This window comes from Fringilla coelebs (genome assembly GCF_963513975.1).
Source record: "Fringilla coelebs genome assembly, chromosome: Z".
Lineage (NCBI taxonomy): Eukaryota > Metazoa > Chordata > Aves > Passeriformes > Fringillidae > Fringilla > Fringilla coelebs.
In genome coordinates this window covers 2815531-2834015 of record NC_140031.1, presented here as the reverse complement: position 1 = coordinate 2834015, position 18485 = coordinate 2815531, and the positions used below count along the sequence as shown (strand labels likewise).

The following is an 18485-nucleotide window of genomic DNA, read 5'->3' as shown; positions in this document are numbered from 1 at the left end:
ATGGACACAGACGCACACAGACACACGGACACATGGACACAGAGACACGGATACATAGACACACAGACACACACACAGACACACGGACACACAGGCACATGGACACACGGACACATGGACACAGACGCACACAGACACACAGACACATGGACACACAGGCACACGGACACATGGACACAGAGACACACGGACACAGACGCACACAGACACATAGGCACAGGGGCACAGATGCACACGGACACAGGGACACGGACACACGGACACAGGGACACACAGGCACATAGACACACGGACACAGGGACACACAGGCACACGGACACACAGACATACGGACACATAGACACACAGATACACAGGCACACAGACACACGGGCACACAGGCACATAGACACATGGACACACGAACACACAGGCACACGGACACACAGACATACGGACACATAGACACACAGACACACAGGCACACAGGCACACAGACACACGCACACACGCACACGGACACACGGGCACATGGACACACGGACACAGGGACACACAGGCACACAGGCAGACAGACACACGGACATACGAACACACAGGCATACGGACACACGGACACATAGACACACGGACACACGGACACATAGACACACAGACACACAGGCACACAGACACACAGGCACACAGGCACGCAGGCATACAGACACACAGGCACACGGGCCCACAGGCACACGGGCACACAAGCACATAGACACACGGACACAGACGCACACGGCACACGGACACACGGACACACGGACACACGGACACACGCGCACTCGCTGCCGGGCCCGGCGCGCTCCCGCAGCCCCGCGGGCGGGCGCCGCTCCCGCCGTTCCCTCTCCGGCCGCGCGGGGTCGCTGCGGGGCGCGGGCGGCCCGCGCGGGCGCTCGCGGCGCGGCGGGCGGAAGTGACGGCGCGGCGGCCGCGGTGACATTCCCGGCTCTTCCCGGCCGCTCCGGCTGCTCCCGCGGCTCCGGCTCCTCCGGCCGCCCATGCCCCGGCCGCTGCCCCCGCCGGGCAGGCCGCGAGGGGCCCAGCCTCGCACAGGTGAGCGCGGTGCCGTGCGGGCGGGGGGCGGCCCGGCGCCGCGGGGAGGGGCGGTACCGGCCCGGCCGCCCCGGGGCGCGGGCGGGGGCTGCGCCCCTCAGGGTGGTCCTGCTGCTGCCGCTGCTTCTCCTCCTGCCCCGACCCCTCCGCCCTCCTCTGCCCTGACCCCGCGGGGGCGAAACTCCCCACGGAGCCCTGGAGCAGCTCGGGGGCCGCTTTGTCTTTCCCGGGACTTTTTGTAACGTGCCTCTTTTTTTTTTTTTTCTTTTTTTTTTTTTTTTCTCTTCCTGCAACGACTTTTGAAGTCGTATGAGCTGTTGGAGAGTATGGAGAGTAGCCCTTGTTTCTCCAAGGGGCTCAAGGGCTGCCTTCTGTGCTTCTCCAGGGGTTTCTTTGCGTCTTTGTTTACCTTGGATGGTGTGTTCCTCTGTGGGAAAATGTGTTTTGTATGGGAAGGACGCTCGAGTTGCTCGTTGCGTACCTAGCCCGGGTTCCCCTTGGGCTCCTGACATCTAATGGGTTGCAGATGTGGCTCCGAGCCGCGCAGCCATCCGAGGGGAATATAAAACTTAACTGTGCTACTGGTTCCTTTTTAAAAGCGAAACAAGGTGGGCTGAGCAGACTTGTAATATTTTAACTGTTTCCCTTGTTCCAGTACTGTAACTTCATTTGCCTGGAGGTTACTGAACAACAAAGGCCACTTTCTGAAAGGCTTGTTGTTTTGTTTGTCTGGTTTTTAAAAAATTTTAAAATTTATGCTTAGGGTTACATCGCTTCCACCTTTGTTACGTAGCATCAAAGTGTATTTGTATCTTAGTTTGTTAACCGTGTAACAAGGCAGCTTGCCTTAAAGTTTGTAGGTCCCTTGGTGAATCTATAACTGTAATAATAAGCAAGGTCATAGTTGTAACTAGTTGTGCACTTTAAACCAGCACAAAGTACCTGACAGCACTTCAAAAGCTGGAAAAAAACTTGTGTGTCAAGATGGCAGAAGTCAGTCCTGTTTGGCTTTTTTTTCCCCTGACAAGTAATTCTTGCTTTTAAAAGTGAATGAGTAAGTAAATCTTTGAACCCTTGAGCATCCCTTTAAAAATGTAAAATTTATTTTCATTCCCCCTAGGAATTAGGTTTTAGATCTTCTCTGGTACTTGCCAAGCATCAGACCAAATAATAGTTTCACTTACAGGCAAGGGCTGTACTATTTCCAGTCTTCAAGCTAAAAATTTAAGTACAAACAGTAATGCCTCTCCCCTTGGAACAGGAAACAAATGCTACATTTAAAATGTTTCTCTTAAAGCATGCTAAGTTGCTTAAGTCTATTAAAAACATAGTGTTTGACCTTGAGGTGGAAACTGAGCATGGTGCTCTTTTGAGCTGCGCGCCGTGTGGTTCTCCTGCCCCAGTGCCACCTGTAATTGCCGTTCCTGTGGTTTGAGTGCTGGGAGCCAGGCAGTCAGGGCAGCACAGCTTTCCCTGCTGCCCTGGAGGAGGGAAACCTGGCCTCTGTGGAGGAAGCAGGTCTGTAGCAAACTCTCAGGAGAACAGTGAGGTGCTTGTCATGTGTTTGCTAAACCCAGACATCCCCCCCATATATATATGCATACGTATGGACAGATAAATATAAATAGATGTATGGCAGGAAAGCAGTGAGAGGAAGTGTAGGGAACTCATCTGTCCAGCAGCAGTTGTTCTTAAGAGTAATTTTCTGAGTATTTCTCACCTCCAGTGATGTAGAGGAGGCTGGTGCTGTCCAGGCAGGCTCCAAAGAGGGTGGTTATGTGGTTACTGAAAGCCAATAAAAAGCAGTTTTCTGTGGTTCTGGCTTACCAAGGACACTGGTGCTCTGTCTGGGGAATCAAGGGCAGGGACGCAGCAGGTGATGGAAGGTGGTGTGTGAGTCTGGGCAGCTGGTCTTTCTGCTCGAGTACATGAGGGCAACAGTTCTGATTCATTTTGAGACACTCGAATTTTTTAATTACACTGTGTCAACTATTTCTGTTTGCTCTCCAGCCCAGTTGCTGGGTGGCACGGTGAAGAGGTGCAGGGAGGAGGAAGGGCTGTGGCCTTGGACATCCAGACGTGGGAGATGTGGCAGTGCAGCCTGGCTATCTCTGCCTGCTTGGGGGGAATCAGAGAGCACAAACCAGGAGTGTGTGCCTTAAGATGGGTGCTGTGGAGGGAGGGGAAACGGGAAGGAACCTGAAGCCACCCACAAGGCAGTTGAGAACAGTCACAGCACACAGAAAATGTTGCCCTGCTCTAGCTGATAAAGAGGAGGTAGGAAGGATGTTTGGGTGCCTTTGACAAATGGGCACTGTGGAGGGGGTGGGATTAATGGGGTAAGTTAAGGTTGAGTGAACAAAGAGTAAATATGGATTATTATGAGGGGCTTTGAACATGAAACATTGAGGAGATAAGTTGGTGTAACTCAATGAGAGCAACAAGAAATAACTGCCTTGGCTGTCCTGACCTCCTTCTCCTTGCTGTATATTTACCTTTAAAATGCAGGATTCTTTACCTGGATCCTGTTCACTTTCTTCCCTTCCCCTTGTATATCATCACATCAACTCCCTGCACCACCAAGGATGTATGTGCCATCTTTGACCTGCCTGTACATCAACATCTCACTGAAACATCTGTTAATGAGGTGGGGGGTCTCTACGTACCACACGGGGAAGGGGCTGCACGCTGAGTGATCCAATTCTCTGGTTTCCCTCGGACCAAAATACCACCAATTATCTAGCCATATTAAAGCTTTGGGAAGTTTTTTAAATGACTAAATAGTTTCAAGCAACTTACACGTACTTGTCTATAACATTTCAAACTTGTTGTGTTCATGGTACTTTTTGACAGAATTGGGTCTGTGGTCAATCTCAGCTTCTGTGTTTTTATCTGCAGTTGGCAGAATGGCTTAGAAAACTGCAACCATTGACAGAAACTGAGCAGCAAATTTAGTAACATGTTTACTAGAGCAAAGTAAAAGATTTATATATCATAATTGCCAGCATGTAACTTGTACTCTGGAAAAGAATTACTAAAACTTGAATATTTTTGCTGGCTTGAACAGTGTTGGTGATGATGGGAGCTGAAAATGAAGCAGCACTGGGAGAGGGGCACAGGCGTAGTGCTGGGAAAAAGCTCTGAGATAAAGTGTGGTACAGTGTGTGTCACTGCTCTGAGATGACCTTATGTGGAAAGGAAACAACTTTTGGTTTTCCAGAACGAAAATAAATGTTCAGCACATGAATGGGAGTTCAGCCTTTATCACTCTAACTCAGGAGCAGCCAAACTTATGATACTGGAATCTGTGGCAGCAGATGTTAGATGCAGGGAACTTGGACAACACAAATCACCACAGAAATAGTAATTCTGTCACATCTTTGTTCCAGGTTTTTAATGCATAATGCAGTTCTGAGTGTGCTACTTGAGGTTTAGAACACAACGTCCACAAATGTGCAATGTTGAGCAAAAAGAGAACTGGATGAAAGGGACTGTAAATCAAAATGTGCATATGGTGTAAACATTAGCCTTTGCTGTTGCCTGGTCTGATGGACGTAGTCCCTCTCTGAGCTAAGCTGAGTGACTGATACCTCATCAGTTACTCGGTGTTACTGTTAAAGGATTCAAATTTAATCTGTGCTTGCCCATTCCCGCTCCTTAGTGTTGCCTCTCCCCGTGTCTGATCAGCGTGAGTGGAGCCTGTAGCAGTTTCTCCTGGATGTGACTGGCTCCCTGCAGCTGGGCACACACGGGTTACTCACGCAGGGCTGGAAATGAGATGCAGCTCAGCAGCGCAGGTGCTGCAGTGACACAGTGTTAGATGCATTACTGGCTACTCCAGGAGGTCGAGTAACTTGCCCATGGTCATGAGGTGTGTCAGCTATATGTTCAGAATAGTTCACCTTATTATTTAAGAAGGTGTTCAGGGGTTTTATATCAATTTGACCACTCAGTCTGTCTCACCGATGTTCATAAATGATCTAAGTAGCAGAATAGTGTACAGGCTTCAGCCTTACCATGCCTTGTGATATTTGGTCTCCAAGAAAACAGCTTGGAAGCTGTTAATACTCAGTCTGACAACTTTTGAGTCATGAGTGGAACAGGTGGTCACTTTTTAAATAAATGCAAGTTTTTGAACATTCCTTCAAGCTAGCATTCTGGTTTCAGTGTGTGTGGATTGTGTATTTGACATTACAGTGAGGATTCAGCAGTGTCCTGCAAGATGTTCTTCTGTGTGATGCTTCAAAATTTCCTGAAAAGGAGCAGGAAGACCCACACCTTAATTGTTCCTCTTGCTGCCTCTTTGCTCTAGTGTTTTGTTTCATGATGCTTGATGGTTCGCATTTCACAACTTATTTTAGAGAAGGCAGATTTCAGTTCCATTCATCCAGCATGGGTAGACGCCAAGTGACTCACAGTAACAGAGCTGGGAATAACTAAGAGCCAGATTTTATAATATCAGTTGTCTGCATGATGAAACAATTGCCATTTCAGTAATTTGTTTTCCACTGGGACTATTGCATTTTGGTGGTTCCAGTGTGAGGCTGGTGCTCAAACACTTGAAGAAAAAAACGAATCAGGTTGTCCTGATAGCAAGGTGGAGCTGAACCCCTTGTGCAAGAGTGCAAGAGTGCCCTTCTCTTGTACTTTGGCTTTCTCATCAACTGGTAATTCTCCTGGCTCCTCAGCTCACTCTCCTGGTTCATGCTCTATTGGAATGCCAGATCTTGCCAGAAAGACATTTCCAAGTAATCTGACAATTTTGGGAAAAAATCTTGGTAAAGAATAGATAAGCAAAGTTGTCTAATAATTGTGTGCTTGTGGTTGGAAATGCAATGATTTAAAGTCTGCCTCCTAATGAAGGAAGCTGGGTGAAATGCTAATGGGGTCCTCCTTGTGTTTGGTGAGAAGTTTTTTGGAAATGAAATTGCCCTTGTAGGAAAGAATGGTCTTTTGGGTAGTGGTGCCCGTGAGCCTGTAAGTGCAATTTCTGTTGTCAATTAACAAGGTTCATCCAGAGGAGGTAACACCTTTTGGTAGCACTGTGCAGAATCTCTGAGGATTTTTACAAAAAACCACGTATTTCTTTGCATATTGTGTTTTGAAAGCCTTCAAGGTGAAGTTCTATTTTTCATGTTTCCACTTACTGTTGTCAGCAAGTCATCTTAAATGCAAAATACAGACTTTGGATCCACTCACTGTAATAAAGAAAATCCAGGAATTGTTGAATAAAACTATGCTAAGGAAGTTCATTGAATATTTTGCCAGGGTTACCTTCATAAGTCCTCAATAATTACTTATAAACTTCACTTCAACCTAAAGTGAGTTTGATAACAGGCACCTGATCCCCCTTGTTTGTTTTGCAAGATAAAAATGGTTTCTTTACTGCTTAACACCTGTAGTGGATATCATTGTTTGTCTGTATGGAGCTCTCCAAGCTCCAGCAGCAATATGGCTGTGTTGAATTAATGGAATAAGGTTGAATTGATAATCCAGGCTCCATGCTCTTTTGTTTTTTTTTTTTTGTTCCATCTCCCCTTTTACTGGGAAAGCTGTTTATATAGTTTGTCTCCTGTTGCTAACCATTAGTTCTGCCAGCTGAGCCACTTTTTCCTAAACAGGAATAATAATGTAAGAAGTAGTCTTGGGGTAAAAGATGCATTTTAAGGATTGTTTGGTTTGTGGTTTTTTGGGGGCAGGAGAGGAAAGAAGGGGTTCATGTTTGGTTTTTAAATTTTTTTTTTCTTCTGTCAGTACTTGCTTTCATGGTTCTACTGAAAACTGCCTTTTAATTTTCTTTTTCTCTTTATGTAGCTGGTAACTTGGTATCTTCTTACATACTGTTATTTAATTTCTGCAGTCAAATACATGCTAAGTGCTTTGTGTGTTGTGGGAAAGAAACGTCTGCGTTCTGATCTGTCTGTTCTCTTGAAGTACAGCTCAAATTTCTTCTCCTCTGCCAACTGGAAGTAAATTCTGTAGAAAGATAGTAAAGCCCATGTTAGAGGCATTTTTGGTTATTGCACATGTGACTGGCTTTTGACCTAGTCCGTTCTTCTTTATTAAATAACCAAAGTAGTTTTTGTTCATTTGTAGAGCCACCCTGTGTTTGCTTCATACTGAGACCTGGGACGTGAATCCTTTGCTCTTTTAGGAGCACTTTAGACACGTAAAGACTGACTGCACTGTGATTGTTAGCAATCTGGTGGATGCTCAAATCAGCTGGCACCTCTTGGTGTCAAGAACATCCCAACAGCTGTTAAATTTCATCATTTGAATGCCACATGCCTTCACTTTTGTGTACTGATAACATTTATTTTTCTGTGGTATATCTTCTGTAAATCTCTATTGCAGCATTTAGATTTGATACTGCTAGCTCAGAAATTACAGGAGCAAGTGAATACTATGAGTAGCTATGTGGATAAGAAAATTATTTGAGATCAAGGCTTGTTGGGCTTGCAGCTCCTTTTCAGCCCTTCTGTAGAATTTGGATGTGTCACCTGACACTGATACCCATAGAATGAGTATCTTAGTGCCCTGTACCTTATGGCAAAAACATTCATTGGTGCTGAATGTTTTTTGAAACTTTAAAATACCTGAGAGTTGGTTTTGTTTGTTTACCATGGCACAGATATGTAAAAACATCTGACCATAAAATATTTACAAACTGTAGAGTTACTGAGTGTCTCATAAGTTGTCTATGTTAAAGGGCTGTCCTGAACCCACAGCAAGTCTAGTTCAATGCCTTGAGCTTTTGGGGAGATGTGGAGATGCTGGAAAATTGCTGTGGGATGTGGCACTTGAGGACGTGGTTCAATGGTGAACATGGTGGTGGTGCTGAGTTGAAGGTTGGATGTGATGATTTTAGAGGTATTTTTTTACCTTTTACCTGATTCTGTGAATATGGCACTGCTGAGATGTATTTACTACTTTGAAGTCACATTGCAGTTGTCCTGATCTACCAGTTGGAGCTGTTGGCAAACCACACAATGTTGATTGCTTTCAGTATAGCTCAGGTAAATGTTCCGAACTTCTGCTCTGAAAATTAGGATTAATTTGTTACATGGTGTTCAAGCAATTCAAAATGTGGCTTTCACGTGAGCATTACTTTTATCACGGTAGAACAATAGACCAGTGTCACCCTGGTTCTTTGAGATTCTCTAAAGCCTTCTGATGCTGACATTCTTGTGGGGAACTTTCTCACACACTTTCTGTAAACATCTCATTGTTTTTGCATTCCTTTATGGAGGAGGAGAGAGTTGATGGACTGTTGGTTAAACCAGTGTCTGTGGAGAGGTGTCACTGTCACCCTCCAATCCACTGTCACCTTTGTAAAACTATAAATGTTGGAGTCAGAAAATAAACTACCTCTTTTCTTCTTCACCTTGAGAGTGGTGTGCTGTGTGTTCTTTCGTGCCCTACAGCAACAGACCAACGTTTCTTTAGGACATTTGTTTGTATGTAGTGGAGAAGCACAGAGCCCATTTCATTCAAGAAACAGAAATGGACAGGTAAAGTGGGAAAACCTGTTAAACTCAGTATCTTAGAAAAAGGTGGTCCATCCCTGTGATGATCCTCTCTAGGGTGATCTGCAAACTAATGTGTAGCAGAGAGAAAAGGGAACTTTTGTTGTGTTGATTTCTGCCACTTGTTTTATTGAAAGAAAAAATGTAAAAGTGAGTAATTTAAAGTTTTAGGAACAGGTAGTAATAAAGATATGCCACCTCTAATTTTTAGAGTAGAGAGCTTTATAGACTTTAAATTGTTGTGCCCTTGAGAAAAATGGTTTCATTATGAGGAAGAAAGGAGATTCTTAGAAGGCTAAGTGCAGCCAACCCTGCGTGCTTTTATCTGTGTTCAAGGACTGTGATTTTTTTATTGTGGGGTCCAAGTGCAGGTGGCGAATGTTTATGGAAGTCTGTGTGCGCAAATAAACCTTAGCTGGTACTTGCCTGTTCTTTGAAAGAGGCAGAATATGTGCATTAAGCATTACAATGCAAAAACCTATATTTAAATGTGCAGTCTTACTTCTTATGTAGGATAAAAAAATGTTGCTTTTCAGGATTGCAAAGGATGCTCTGAAAAGCTTTGTATTAACACATACACTTGTAATTTGTATTCAGGCTTTGGTAATTTGTATATGCAGCCTGTTGAGCACTCAGTAGGAGCAGCCTGTTTTTAACCTTCATTTATTTATGCAAAACCAGTTGAAACACAGAATTAGTTTAATCCTTTCTTCTTTTGCTTTGTACTGCAATTCTCTTGCCCTCTCTGTTCCAAAGGGTCCTATTCTTTGGGGTTGCTACCAGGCCTGATTTGTGAATCATCTGATAAAGATCCAGCTCCACTCCCAGAAATGTGCCTTAGGTAGAATCGCATGCCAGTGAGTCAGCTTTAGGGCAGCATTTTCAAAGGAACGCTATATAAATTACACAGTATCCCTGTGGGGGCGGCTCAGTGTTATGAAAAATCTGCCGTGGAGCATCGTGCACACGCATCCACACAGAGCTGAGTCAACTGTCTTGACTTAAATTGACTGAGTGCTGGTCTCACTAATGTTGTTTTAAGTGCACTGGTTTGTGTGAGACTTAAAAGAAAATGGAGAGGAATGTGTGGTATCTTCGGGAGGAGCTAAACAAGCTGGGAAGTCCAGAAAGTGTTGGTATTTCTACTTTTGTTTGGGTGCATATTGGTCTTCCCTGATAGATGTCTGATTTTTTATTTATTCATTTTTAGTTAATTAAGCTTTCTGCTCTCTGGCATAAGGTAATGGCTTTAAACTGACAGCGAGTAGGTTTAGATGAAGTATTAGGAAGAAATTCTTGGCTGTGAGGGCGGTGAGGCCCTGGCACAGGATGCTCTGTCCCAGGAAGTGTCCAAGGGAAGGGTGGATGGGGCTTGGAACAGCCTGATCCAGTGGATGGTGTCCTTGCCCTTGGCAGGGGATTGGAACTGGATCATCTTTAAGGTCCCTTCCAACCGAAACCATTCTGTGATTCTCTGATACCTCTGTGTGTTTTTTCTACTAAAATGCCACTGGTGAGTTCACTGGATTAATTGTGTTCATTTTTGATGGAAAGGAAGGAGGTTTGAGAAGAAAGAAAGCATGATCGAGACTCCTACTGCGGCAGAGGGTTTTGGTGAAGCTTCAGTAGTGGACAGGTTCATTAGCACTTCACATCTTCAGAGTTACATGTCCTTCTGTCAGAGGAGGGCCTAACTTTGCTTTTTGCTAACAATTTATCCTATATTTTGAAGCATACATGCATTACAGTCAACTCTTCAGTACTCAGGCTGCTTGCAGCTTCTCTCCTTTCCCAACCCACCCTCCTCAGACACACAGTCTATCAAGTGTTCGAGTCAGAGTTCTTAATGAGCTTGTCTGTGTGTTTACATTTTTAAAAATAGTCCGCTATTTTACATAATTTTATTAGCCTCTGTTTTATGCGTTTATCGTTACCTCTCTCACACCTCTGATTTATTCCGTCTCTGTTGGGTAAATGTGACATAATGTAATCCACTGGAGATGGAAATAACTGTGTAAAAATGAGCCATTATAGCATTTAGTTCCTTATAAATATCAAAACATTCATATTTAGATGAAAATAACTGACTTCTGTGGCACTGAAGCTGTGAGGTTGGAAGCCTATGGAAGAATCTCCAGTTAACTTCATATTCTGATCAAATAACTTGTATGCAGCACTGCAGTTTAACTTTTCATTTATGTAGTTACAAAAGTCTAAAGTATGTACATGATGTTATTTGCTTCAATAATATAAGTACAGTTTCTCATTTAAAAAAAATATGGCTTCCAGTTGAATGGTAAGTGGTGAGAGGAGGTGGGTTGTTCAAATTATTTTCTTTCAGCACTAACTGAAAGGGCATTAAAAGGCAGTGTTCTGCTAGATAATTCTTTTTCATTTCAACAATTGCTAGAATTGGCATAAGAAAGGTTATATGACCATAAGCAGGGAAAATAGGTGACCTGTTGGACTGTGATTAAGAGGAAAAATGTTAGTAATAAGCTAAAGTTTTTCAGCAAACTGCTGTGAAAACACTGGTACCTGCAAAACGAGAATCTGTCCTGTCTGTAGGTTCAGAAAAAGAAGCGCTGGTTTGCTGCATACAGGCTAGGCATTCTTTATCATTAGTCAGCTCAATAACACCTAAAATGACAATGTACAGTTAAGTTAAGGTTAGGGTGTCATGGGGTTTATTAAGTATTTCAGGCTGTTGAGAGGTACTCCTTGTTCAGCTGAAGTAAGTTATAAGTAGAATTAGTAACATTCTAGCAGTTAATATATGATACATGATTTAGAATGTTGATTGCTTGGCCTGAGTATCTGGATTTGATGAAGCCTTCAGCCTTAAACAGTGAACTCAGCTACCTTCCTAACATCTGATACAGAGCTGTGTTTTATCTGTGTTGTGGGAAGGACATTGATAACAAATGGATATTTTAATTGCTGCTGAAGACTGCTGACCTAGGTGAGGGCTTTTGTAGTTAGTTCCCTGTGCTCTACCACAGATTAGAGGCACCAGGAGCTCAAACCAGAGATCAGCCGGCAGCCAACACGAGCAGAAGCTGCAGTTCTACATGAGTTGAATGGCCTGCCTGGACATGGAGAAGGACCCAATAAGGTGCTGCAATGCCCCAAAAATCAGCAGTGAACTAAGAGGTGCAGGCAGGATGGGTGAGGGGCAGGTGCCTAAGTTCTGAAATTCCCTGGGGAGTTCTTTGTTCAGGGTCCCTCTCCAGAGACACACAGCTTATCTGCTGCTCTAACACTGTTAAATTATTTATTTTTATAATCTGATGCCTGAAACTCTGCTCTGGCAAACCTGCTGTCTTTAATATAAGTCTGTGTGCTGTAGTACATATTACATGAAAATTGTTCTTTAGGAAGCTACTAACACCTCTGAGGCTTTTTGCTCTTAATCTTTTTTTTTAATTTACAAAAGTCTCTTCCCAGAGCAAACAGTGCTGAGAGGAAATGCTCAGGACCTTCTACTGTCTCTAGGCAGAACCTGTGAGTTCAAGGTGTGATGATACAAAGCAGCAAGCAGCTTTAAATCAGATTTGTTTTTTTTTTTTACAGGGATGATTTATGCTTGCTCTCCCTTCTCTCCTTGCGAGCTCTGGCAGAAAATGTCACTTATTTTCTCATTTTGATTTCTGCTGGCTTATTGAAAGGAATCTACACACAGAAGGGTGGGCCATTTCTGTGCACAGGAGGGAATATGATGGTACAGTCACAGTTAGGTGGGAAAAGAATGGGGACAAAACTCAGAGAGGCTGGGCTGTCTCTGCAAATCTGACCTTCAAATTCCTTCTGTATTTCTTCCCTGAAATGCAGATTCCCTAGTGTACAAATTGTGTGCCTTTACAAATGAGTCCATGATTTGAAAATTTTTCTTGGGATAATTTAATGGTTTTCTCACACTGGTGTTTTATATGTGTGACTCGGAAAATAACATTTTCTGTTGGAAAAATTGAGCACAGAAGTTTGTACAAAATTGCCTTTTAAAATTTTTGTTGCAATATCTGTTCACCAGTAAAAGGAGAATGCCATTTCTGATCAACATCTAATTAAGTATCCATCTGTGTCTGTAAGCATCACAACTTATTTTCAGTGCTCTGTTCACATTTCAGTAGAAGAATGGTCTTTTGCTTGCACCACCTTGAGATTTCCTCTTCTAGTACTATTACTAGAAAGGTGAGTGGCAAGAAAGGAGTAGGAGTTTTTCAATAAAGTCTCTTCTTGCTGTTCTGTACATTTTTCAGAGGGAACTAAATACAGACATTTTTTTATTTCTATGAGACAAGGATTTCCTTGGCATAGATTTTTTTTGCCAAATGGATTGCATTCTTCCCTGAAGCAAAGTCTGTTTGAGTCATGGTAGGGTTATTTTTTCCCACTGAGAGAAAGGCAAAGCTCTGGTTTATATGCATATATATATTAATAAAGGAATTAGTGATGTCTAAAGAGCCAGTTCAATGGACCTGTAGAGTACAAACCTTACCAGGACATGTGGGTTTCTTTCTATATACACAGAAATACTTCAGTGTCATGAAATTACTATTCCCTCCTCTGCTGCCAGCTCACTGAAAGTCTGGTTTGACTGAGTTTGATCAGTCCCTCACTGAGTGAGGGATCAAACCAGTGTGGTTGGACTAGTTAAAGATGCCACTTACTATTAAAAAAAATCTGGTAAAATAATTTTAATTGAGCTGTTAGCAAGGTGGCAATGTGCAGATGAAATATGTTTTTTTCTGGCTGTTAGACCAGAGAGATGGAAAGGCAAGTGCAGGTGTTGTTGCAGCCCCTTTGGGAACTGTGAGGTAAATGATGTTTCCAAATAGGACATTTGTGGAAAAAAATCTACAGCTGACTTTGGCTGCCCTTTAGCTTCATGTCAAGCTCTGTTCTTTGTGCTCCCAGGCTAGGGTTGAACAGTGCAGAAATTGTTCTGCAGTTATTAGTATGAATATGTAAGTATGTTTTCATTTGGCCAAGCTAATACTATTTTGGTTTGTGTCTGAGCAACCAGTATTTTCCCTGCATGTACATTTCAAAACTCTCAGAAAAGATATTTTTCATTTTAAAGTTCATGGCCAGAGGAAAGCTCGGAGCTGCACTAGCAGATACAATACAAATTCCAGTTGTTCCATCATCAAATCTGTATTTTACTTACCTGTATAATAGGAGAATTATTTGATAATACAGATTTGTATTTGTATACAGAGTGAATGACGTGCAAATATTGATTTTACTGACATGCATTTATGTCTCAGAACATGTGTATTCATTGTTTGGGTTTGTGGGTGCTCTGCTGTAGACTTGGAAATAAATTGTTCCTACGTGATGTTTACTGCTTACATGAAATTACTGTCTCCAGAAAGTCTTCTTGAAGTTGCTTTCAAGAGAGGATTACTTAGCGAAAGTATGCACAAATATTTTTCCTAATATACATGTTCCTCTTTTCCACAATATGCATTTTAGTCTGGTTTTTGGAAGGGATATGCTGAGTTTATTTTTTGGGATTTAGGGTTCGTGGGGTTTTTCCCCCATATTTAGCAGGTTTGGTCTTGCCATCTCCATCTTTCTTGTGATGTCTGATGCTAACCATCCCTTCTTTCGTTAGCTGGTGTTTCTCTCCCATGATTGTTTTCATCATTTCCTTGCACCATACACCAGATCATTCATTAGCCTGAAGGAAGCCTCAACTCTATTTTAGTATTCTCTCTAAAAATGAGGGGGTTAGGGTACACAGGACAATGCTGAGCTTGGCACAGCACCTTTCAGAAGCAGGAAAGTACCCTTATATTGTGTATTGCATACATGTATACAGTTACATGCTTGCAGGCAGCTTGGGATGGATCAGGAAAATGAAGAAAGATTATCAGGGTACAGAAAAATCTCTCTGAACCATCCATGCTTCCTCAGGGTGCTCAAGTGCTGATTTGCCGCCTCTGCAGAAATGTAGTTTTTTCAGATAAGATCTCACTGCTGCGTTTTCTGGCCTACACTTAGTTTTTTGAAGTGCCATAAATTTATAATTTACTGTACTTCTGAAGCTGTAAAGGATTTGTTCCATGCCATTCATCTGTAAGTGAATGTGGTAATTGAAAGATCTTTATTCTGTGTTGTATTCCAAGAGAAAATTCAGGTGAAAGGCAAAGTGTGAATAATGAAAACAGAATGGTAACTATTGCTCTCTCCAAGAAAATTTCTTTGAAGTTGCTTCAGGTAGTTTTGGGTAGATAATGTGCAAGTTATCAATCAGATAAATAGCTTGGTCTTTTTATTTGCACTGAAGCAATGCAATTTATTAAATTATAACTTGAAGTAAAATGTAGGGAACTGGTGTGGGTAGATGATGTTTTTTGCTTGCGGCCTCTACTATTTAATACTTCTTTTCCTGGCAGATTTGAGAGAAACTAAATTAGCCTTGAGGTTCTCATATAACCAGGGCTTGCATGCGAGACAATCAAGGACTTCCTGAATGGTGTATTAGATATTCCTAAAACATCTTTGTGTGACTCACCAGCATGATGGTGCTCTGGTGAGAGCAATCTGTGTGACACCTCTGGAGCCAGAGCCTGTAGCTGTGCCTCTGACAATTCAGTAGCACTTCTTTATTTAATAAGTCTTTGATATATAAGGTTCCCATGTAGAATGGTTCCACTGGGAACCCCATTCAGTACCATTTTTCATGGGTGTGTAAATGAAAGAATAATTTGGTGTAACAGGATGAGTTCACCAGGAAAAGGTAAATTAAGAAAACCAACATGATGCTGAGCAATAAGATGCTCTTCTGTACAGCCAGGCTGGGAGAGCCGTGCAGTGTTCACCTGAGAAGAGAAGGCTCCAGGGACACCTCAGAGCCCCTGGCAGGGCCTCAAGGGGCTCCAGGAGAGCTGCACAGGGACTGGGCACAAGGCACGGAGGGACAGCACCCAACGAATGGCTTCCCAGGGCCAGAGGGCAGGGACAGATGGGATATGGGGAATGAGGAATTGCTGGCTGGGAGGGTGGGCAGGCCCTGGCCCAGGTGCCCAGAGCAGCTGTGACTGTCCCTGGATCCTTGGCAGTGTCCAAGGCCAGGCTGGGCAGGGCTTGGAGCAGCCTGGGACAGTGGAAGGTGTCCCTGCCCATGGCAGGGGACAGAATGAGAATATCTGTAAGGTCTCTTCCAACCCAAATCACTCTGGGGCTCTGTAAACTCCTTCTGTCTACCATTCTCACTGAGAGCAGTGAGTTGTTTATGGTAACACTGTGGAGAGCAGGCTGAGCTACTTGTGTAATTCTTTCCTACTGTTCTGTTCCTGTGCAGGCTGCTGCATTGCTGGAGACCACGTCTAGCTCACCCAGCCCCCTAGACAACGTGCTCAATGCTTTGAGACTGGAAGGACCTTGCTCTGCAATGAAGATGGAGGCAGTCGGAAAAGCAGAAGAACTTATTGATTCAGAAATTCCACCAAAGGCTTCTGAAAAGCAAGAGACTACTCCTGATGAAGACAGGCCTATAGAACTTGAGACACAACCTCAGAAGGACAGCGTGCCCGCTGCAGCAGACTCTGTGGTGCTCTCTTCCATGCCTTGCTTGCTGATGGAACTGAGGCGGGACTCCTCGGAGTCTCAGCTGGCGTCTACGGAGAGTGACAAGCCAGCAGGTGGCCGAGTTTATGAGAGTGACTCTTCTAACCACTGCATGCTTTCCCCTTCCTCCAGTGGGCATTTGGCCGACTCAGACACGTTGTCTTCCGCAGAGGAGAATGAGCCCTGCCAAGCTGAAGCTCCCGCGGAGGGAGACCCTTCTGTGGTGTCCGGAGCTGCAGTCGGGAGGAAATCCAGGAGATCCAGGTCTGAAAGTGAGACTTCAACAATGGCTGCCAAGAAAAACCGACAGTCTAGCGATAAGCAGAATGGCCGCGTTTCCAAGGTGAAGGGTCACCGGAGCCAAAAGCACAAAGAGAGGATCCGGCTCCTGAGGCAGAAGCGGGAGGCGGCTGCTCGCAAGAAGTACAACCTGCTGCAGGACAGCAGTACCAGCGACAGTGACCTGACCTGTGACTCCAGCACGAGCTCATCAGACGACGACGAAGAGGTTTCAGGGAGCAGCAAGACAATCACTGCAGAGATACCAGGTAGAGGATGTTTTTTAAACTGAACTGTAACGCACCTGACATCGTTTCTCAGCTGTCATGCTAAGTTAGATGAGTGACACTTGAGAAAAACCCAGGAGAACTGCAGCTCTGTGTAAATTTGAAGACTGCAGTGTAATAACAAGACATGGGCAAATTCTAAAAATCTGTTCTGTGAGGTTCCTGTGCAGTTTTGCACACCAACAAAGCATAGATATGGTAAATGGGAGGAAAGAATACCTTTGAATTCTGGATTTTTTAGATCTTTGTAAGCCAATATGAACTCATGTCAGTGCTGTCAAATCCCCTTAGATGGTGATAATCTAATTCTTAAGATAAGTGGCCAGCTTTGCTTTAATATAAAAAGCCCACAGCTTGGCAGCTGTGTTAGAAATAGCACGGCACACCTCTTGCCTGCGTAACAGTAAGGCCCTGGCCATTATTGCACTTATTCTGTGCTTTCAGCTCAACATGTCAGTGCATGACAAACCTGCTTAGCCTTATTCTAAGTTCTTTCAGATTGCAGCTGGTCACCTATTTTAGGATACAGATACGATTACACAGGTGCCCAAGCTATATTCACACCTAAATTTTCAACATTTTAGACAAAGTTGTTGCCATTTTCCTGTGTCGTTAGGATTGGTAATTCCTACGCTTTTAACTTGCTGACACATCTGTGTTAAGATGGGAGGCAGCAAATTATAGGGGCCTTCTTGTCATTTCATTAGCAAAAGAAAGTTGAATTCTTCAAGGTTTTTGCCTGCTGAGTCTTTGTTATTTTATTAGTCCAAGTGCTGTGGGTAGGATTTTGTGTGAATTATTCTTGCAGCATATTATACCATAAAACCATCATCATATGGCAATCAGAAATAAAATCCATAAAAATAAAAATACGTAAAAATAAACTTTTTTTGCTTGCCAATTTTTACTGGGTTACATGCCTTTTTGCCTGTTCTGCTAGAAGTTTTTTCTTTTTGAGAAAAGTAACATATTACATAGGGCAAGAACATTTAAAGGAAAACTGCAATATTAAGTTGCTGAACTAATGCTTTCTAGATGAATTATTTAAAATACTGCAGCAGACTTTACAAATAACTGACTTAACTAAGTTGATTGTGGTGGATGATGTCACCATGAAAACTGGCATTTTTCCCACACCTGCTAGGAAGCAGGTTGCACAAAGGAAGTAAATGTTTATTATTAGAATGTCTGGAAAAGGCATAATATCCTCTTATAATTACTGTGTAGTAAACTTTTCATAGAGATCTAAAATTATTTTAGTAGTTAGTCTTGCATCTTTCAGAGTTTTTGCTTTTTTATTTATAATATTTACACTTTGGGCAATTTAATCCTTATTTAAAGCCTGTTGAAGAATAACTGTTTCACTGATTTTTGGGACAGGTTGTTCCCCACCTCTCAAAAAACCCCAAAACAACACAGAATAAGTCCCTCAGGTCACATTCTTTTTTTAAGTAATACAAGTACCTTGTGACCCAGAATGGCACCACATGGTATTTTCGGATTTCTGAGGGCCACTGTGGGGACCTGATGCCATTCCAGGATATGGTTTGTGTATCCCTGGGTGCCTCTGTATTTGACTCTCAGTCCTGACTGTGAATGAGATGCTTTTGGTGGAGGGATCCCATCACATGAAGAGCTTGACTATTAGTGATGATTACACCAAGGCCCCGCTTTGCCTGCAGTGCTAGAGTGCCAAACCATCCCGAGGGAGGGACAGTAACATTGATTCTGATTTCACAGCACGTGT

At 43.3% G+C, this 18485-nt stretch overlaps 1 protein-coding gene across 2 annotated transcripts in view; it reads left to right on the top strand.

The window, feature by feature from the left end:
* Nucleotides 1–913: 913 nt before the first annotated feature.
* Nucleotides 914–18485, top strand: part of ARK2N (arkadia (RNF111) N-terminal like PKA signaling regulator 2N) — a 46312-nt gene continuing 28740 nt past the window's right edge. Inside the window, exons 1-2 of one of the 2 annotated variants that reach the window (XM_084225059.1) lie at nucleotides 914–1068; nucleotides 15907–16720. In XM_084225059.1, coding sequence (XP_084081185.1) covers nucleotides 15997–16720 — 724 coding nt within the window. In that variant the 5' untranslated portion in view covers nucleotides 914–1068; nucleotides 15907–15996. The remainder of the gene's footprint in view (nucleotides 1069–15906; nucleotides 16721–18485) is intronic. The other variant, XM_084225058.1, reaches the window with a different exon arrangement.